At 36.6% G+C, this 6,138-nt stretch overlaps 1 protein-coding gene across 1 annotated transcript; it reads right to left on the reverse strand.

Annotated features, from left to right (window-relative positions):
- Positions 1 to 641: 641 nt before the first annotated feature.
- Positions 642 to 4,252, reverse strand: LOC116298256 (uncharacterized). Its single transcript, XM_031706644.2, has 5 exons — positions 4,100 to 4,252; positions 3,800 to 3,866; positions 2,678 to 2,758; positions 2,350 to 2,439; positions 642 to 1,861 (listed from the first exon to the last, which is right to left on the reverse strand). The coding sequence occupies exons 1-5, from the start codon at positions 4,136 to 4,138 to the stop codon at positions 1,728 to 1,730; spliced, it is 411 nt and encodes a 136-aa protein (XP_031562504.1). The 5' UTR covers positions 4,139 to 4,252; the 3' UTR covers positions 642 to 1,727.
- Between the last annotated feature and the right edge of the window lie 1,886 nt (positions 4,253 to 6,138).

The raw sequence follows: 6,138 nt of genomic DNA on the forward strand, positions 1-6,138 counted from the left end.
CCATTTGTTCGGGACCTAAGATGAAGCATCATAGCAAACGTATAGAACAAGAAGTAATTTTATTTTAATCCACCAATTAGCTCAAGCTTCTGTACATTAATTTTGTAATAATTAAAATATATAGGAAAAATATTACACCATTGAAAATAAATAATAAATATTCTTTTCTTGGATATAAAATGAATTTTGAAATAATTAAAAACAGGAAATAAAAGTAAGCATTTATTTACAATAATATTGATACATTTTAAAATACATTCACTCAGATATTTTTTATTAAACCATGTTACTAAATGGGAGGACCTATATAGCACTCTATCGATGTAATGTATTCAGAAAATCTATTGTATTCTATTTTCATTTCATCTTTTGCATTACTTGTGGTTTGTTGTATTCTTATGAATACATTACATCAACTAAGTTTTATATGGGTTCCGCTATTACAGACTGTAAGTTAGGCTGCGTTCATAATGTATGGCAGAGGGGGGGAGGGAGGGCAGGTGAATTTTAGGGGGGATCGAAAAAAGTTTTACCACTAAAATGGGGGGGTTTGAAAAATTTTTTCAGAGAATTGGGGGGGGGGGGGGGGGGGATGCAAAATGTTTAGAAGAAGCTACGAGAGATTGCCTGGGGGATTTAGTTGTTTTTTGGGGGACTTCAAGGTGGGGGACTTCAAGGGATGGACTTCAAGGTGGGGGACTTCAAGGTGGGGTCTTAAGAATTTTTTGTCATTTAAAGATTTCACCTGCCCCTCCTTTGCCATACATTATGAACGCAGCCTTAGGTTCTCCCATTACTATATAGACCAGTTTTCGTATGTCAGTAGGAAACCTACAGTATAAGACAGTACACTGTAATACTGTACAGTATTACAGGGTATAGCATGTTGTAATATTGATATGGCTTCCCATTGTGTCCCAACACTTCATCCAATCAAAAAACATAGTTAAAGTGCCTTTAACACCTAACTTAATATTTTTTAGTATTGATTCTACATAAAGTGAATATTTCAATGGTAAAAGAAATTCATAGGATTTGAGTGATGCATATTGAAGATATCAAGGTTAATATTTCCAATACATTAATGAGTGTGATGTCATTATAGGCATGATTAAATATGCAAAACGTTTCTAGGGCAGCAATATATCCTGCACACATCATGCACCCACCCTTAGCATTTCTATAAAAAAAATAAAAAATCTTGCTTGCTGTGCTGTGTGGAGTTATGAAGCACTTGAGGATTGGCAGAACACTCGAGAAGTGTCGATTCTCCTAACACTTCTCTCGTGTTCTGCCAATTCCCAATTATCCACACAGCACGTGCATGCATTTTCTGTTTCTTCACAATAGTTGGGAAGCTCAGGTAGCATAGGAGTGAGCATTGCCTCTCACCAATGCAACCAGGGATTGAGTTCTGCAGGACTTGGTGTTGTATGTGACTGAGTAGAGATGCTATTGGTTCTCTCCTCTTCAAGGGTTAATTAATCTTCAGTTTCTCCAGTTTCCTCCCTCCACAAAAACTCAACTTCTAAATTGCAATTAGAATTCCAATGTGGATAAAATTCCACTGTTAAATCCTATTTATTTACTTTATTTTATTTACGGGTCCAAATGACAATAACCTCTCCATGTACTTGTATACAGTTTGCCATCAGAATTTTTGGCCATGCATAACCTTGTAGTGCAAGTTGCATTAGGTCACTATCAGTCTTCCTTCCAAGCAGCTGCTATTTCTTTTCTTGGAAAAAACCCTCATCGCCAAATTTGTTAACAGATGAAGACTTTTGAGTGCTTTCATCTGAAGAATGATACTGGTGAATAAGTGGTTTCTTCTCTTTGCTAATGGAGTCATCATTTGTGCCTGTATGCAAATCAGGTTTTGCTTGTTAAAATAAAAATACCCTATTTCCTTGTGTCTAAGCAGTACTCTTTTTAATTATGTTATACTAAAGCTTGCACAAAATGTTTGCCTTTTAGTTGAAGGTGCAGCTCTTAAGTGAAGTATATGGTAATCAGACTCTACTAATACCCTATTTTACAGTTCCATTCAGTGACCATGAATAATAGTTCCAAGCTGAGGTTGGAGTTGCCGCGCACGATAAAATGTATAGTTTTGCTATGCGCAGAAACTCCATCCTTGACTTGGAACTATTATTCATGGTCACTGAATGGAACTGTAAAATGGAGTATTGACTGCAGTCGTTATATCTCTATCAGCTTGAAGGGGCAGGGGAGAAATAATTTCAAATAATGTCATTGACAATGTTGTTAATGTCGATGATGATAATATTAATAATAATTATGGTGGTAGTGCACACCGTGCTGCCAATGTGGATGTGTAGCACTTACTGTTGTAGCCATGGTTCATCTTTAGCTGTTCCAGTCGACATGACCTTGTAACCCAAATAGAAACCATCCACCCTGTACCTGAGGCACACCCTTAAAAATGTTAAAAAGGTAGAAATTATTGATATGTGAAAGATATACTTAGTAGAACTTACAGTAGAACTGCAATCTCAATATTGAAATATTGTAAACATGCAAAACTTGCATGAGGAAAAGGGCATTTATAAGAGGGGGGATCATGCAATCACATGCTCAAGTCTTTATAATTTCACTTCTTTTTAAAGCAGAGTTTTTTTTCTTTTCTTTTTTTTTTTTCCACAATTAAACTCACCAAGCGTAATCATGGGTATAAATTTTTTAGGAACACGTTCTCTACAGAACATCGTTAGTCCAGCAAATGATACTGCTCCAGCTGAATTGAAATCAAAGAAAGGAAAACAAATCAGTGATCATCATTATCAAACTTTTTTCATAATAATTTAACCATTTTTAAAACAAAATTAGAAGTAGAAACAGAGTTAGATCCAGCAATTCAAGGGCGGATCCAGGGGGGCAAAGGGGGGCTGAAGGCCCCCTTTCAGCAGATAAAAAAACTTAGACAAAACTGAAGAATTAGATGCTTTTTTATCCTTTTCCGTTGTGTTGACGGAAGAAACTCAATTAGCCCCCCCCCAAAAAAAACAATTAGCCCCCCCCCCCCCCTAAAATTTTGGCTGGATCCGCCCTTGCAATTATGGGAAAGGTTGAAATAACTTTAGCCCATCCTGGGACAAAGTGGACTTAATTAACACTCATTTAACAATATGAATGCACAGCTTAGGGAATTTAACCAATACTTCATCAGTTTAACAGTTTTAACAGCAACAACTTCAACAATTTGAACAGCAAGTCTTTCCCCGGGGACCTGGGTTAAATGCTAAACTAAACACTAGACTGTCATATGAGGAGGTTTTGGGATGGTAATTTTCAGTTGACTAGTAAATAAAAACTTCCAAATCTAGGGGTCAAAATAATTTCCTTCGTTTGAGGTACTGAAAACATTTTGTTATTAATATTCAGATCTAGGCATTCACTTCAAGGGGTTTATTTTTGTATAACGTTATACACCAATCAATGTTAAGCCCTAGGGTAGAGTGTGGGACGATACCAGGGGAATTTGAAATTTTAACCCACCCCCAGAAAAACTGATATAAGTTTAATTTCCACCCTAAATAGTACATATGTTTAATGTATTTTACGGCAAGATGGCAGCCACATCAAATTTCCTACTATAGAGCAAGTGCATGTTACGTCATTGCCGCCATCTTGGTTGACGATAACAAAGCAATTCCTCGTAAGCTACTCGATCTTGTTAGATCAACCAACATGGCGGCTGTTTCATTGTTATTCATATCTCAAGGGATTTGGAGTCACACACTCTATAAGGGCATCGTGTAATATCAATAGCATATACCTAGGACAGTAGACCATAATCCATACCATCCACCAATACGTTGGCAGGTCCTCATTGCCTTCATAGACTGTGATATAATACAAAGTATACAATACAAAGTCAAATATTACCAAAACATCATAAGCTGAAGTCAGACATTTCCGATCATTCCATTTAAAGAAAATAAGTTTTAAATCTATATGGAGCTTCAAAATGACTTCATAAAACATTAAATTCCATTCATAGAAACCTAAGCCCCTTCAACTCGCTAAGGAAGTGTGAAACAACGATTAACGACGATAACGGAATGAAGATTTATACTTTTTCTTGCTCTTTGGTTGGAATTCCTGAAGGTTCCATCGCTTTAATCCGAATCCAAACAAAAAGATTTTCTAATTAGACTACTCTTATATCTTAAATGTCGTATACAAGAAGTAAAAAAAGCTTTCACATGTCTTTAAACAGGCTGCTTCTAATGTAATATATGTTTAATGGGATCCCTGTATGCCTTCATTTATCACGTGACTCGAAAAACCAGAGAGAGCCCAAGAAGCTTGTTTTACCTGTAACCTGCCTGGAAGTTATGCAGTCTCGTTTTGGCCAATTAAAAATCAGATGCACCTAGTTAACATACAATTGAGGACTTCAACAAAAGGAAGTGTGACTGCTAGCCCCCTTAAACCAAAAATTTGTGCCAAAATGAACCGAAAGATAGAACACCTTCTGGGGTGTGTTGTCTTCCTTTGTCCAAGTGGTAGGAGTGATTGGCAGCCCTCTTAGCATCTTTTAGGGGTTGTTGACTCAAAAGTAAGTTTTGTATAAACATGACTCCATACCTTTTTGGGTCAATCGCTATTTACATTTTTTATTGAACGAACATGAAAGAACAGAAGAAAGATGTTGTCCAGTTTGTGTCAACCAGTTAAAATTTGTTCATTTAATGAAGCCTTATGTGATGTTACTATTATTAACTTTTGAGAAGTACAAACCTTTACAATTTAAAGAGTTAACACCCAAATGAAGAAATATTCAACCATTCACAACATTAGGGGCTAGGTACACTTTAAAATAGCACTTTCTTGTTATTGAATCAATTTTTTCTGGTTGAAATAGAATGTGCAGTGGCCCAAAGTGGCCCAAAATGGTGTAGTGGGGTTGGGGGATGGGGGGCTGTGGGGTGGGAGATGAGCAGGAATGGTATCCGATGGTTTCGCCTACGCATTGGTTCGCCTACTGAAGTTCGCCTACGTATTACAATGGCACTGATTCATAAGTAGAAGCATTAGATGAAAAAAGAGGAAAACTTTAATGGTCAAAAAAGCAGACACATCTTTGTCTTCAAGAAAGTTTATGAAAATCTCAAGGCAAACTAATCAACAGAAACATCGCGAGTAGTAAAGTGTTGAGTGACAACAAGAGTGTTACTAAGATTTCATCTGCTCTGCTTAACAAAGGCTTCATTAAAAGAACACAACTTTTACCTCTAAGAAAGTTTATTAAGTACGAAGACGATATAAGCGAGAGAAACGTTATAATACGAATGAGTCAAGTACTTCAGAAGTGTGACAACAACAGCAAAAAGGCAAACTATCAGATGCTACCTATCAAACTCATGAAAAAATCTTTAAAAAAGTTCGCCTACTCATAAGAAAAGTCGTGAAGCCTATCTTAAACAAGTGTGACACAGTAAATATATTAAAAAAAGTAAAACAAAGCGACTGCCGTCGAGTAAAGTAAGAGAAAACGTTAATACGAATGAGTCAATAACTTCCGAGATGGGAACGAGTTGTTGTGTGACAACAACAGCGTATTTTAACGCCTTGTCAAAGTGAAAGTGGTAAACTATCAGATTCCATAAAAAAGTATTTGCTTACTTATCAATATCTTTATTTCAAAAACAAATCTTTTATCGTTAATAATTTTTTCATAAAGTATGAAGGTGATCAAAGAAAGAGAAACGTTACGAATAAGTCAAAACTTCTGAGATGCGAACGAGTTGTTTTGTGACAACAACAACGTAACGACCAAGGGAGCACGGCAGACAGTGAATGAGGGAGTCAGTCATGATACACAAATGGCAGTGGCTTTGTGAAAGTCTTATCGGAACCCAGCTATAGTTGTCCAGAAATGTCCAAGATGTAATCAGTTTCCTGACTTAGTTTTCATTTGTTCTTTTACCCAGTTGCATAGCATAGTCATACCATCCACAGTTTCCTTGCAGTGTTTCATTACAAATGAATCCCCCAAGTCGACACCACCACCCTCCATGACATCGTAACAGGCTTTAAGGGCCTTCTCACCATTAAAATTCACAAAACACAAACGTACAGTCAATCTTTCATTTCCTTCATGGTCTGTTG

This window comes from Actinia tenebrosa, unplaced genomic scaffold (genome assembly GCF_029948245.1).
Source record: "Actinia tenebrosa isolate PJP-AT-01 unplaced genomic scaffold, QUT_ActTen_1.0 PGA_scaffold9__36_contigs__length_13948895, whole genome shotgun sequence".
Taxonomy (NCBI): Eukaryota; Metazoa; Cnidaria; class Anthozoa; order Actiniaria; family Actiniidae; genus Actinia; species Actinia tenebrosa.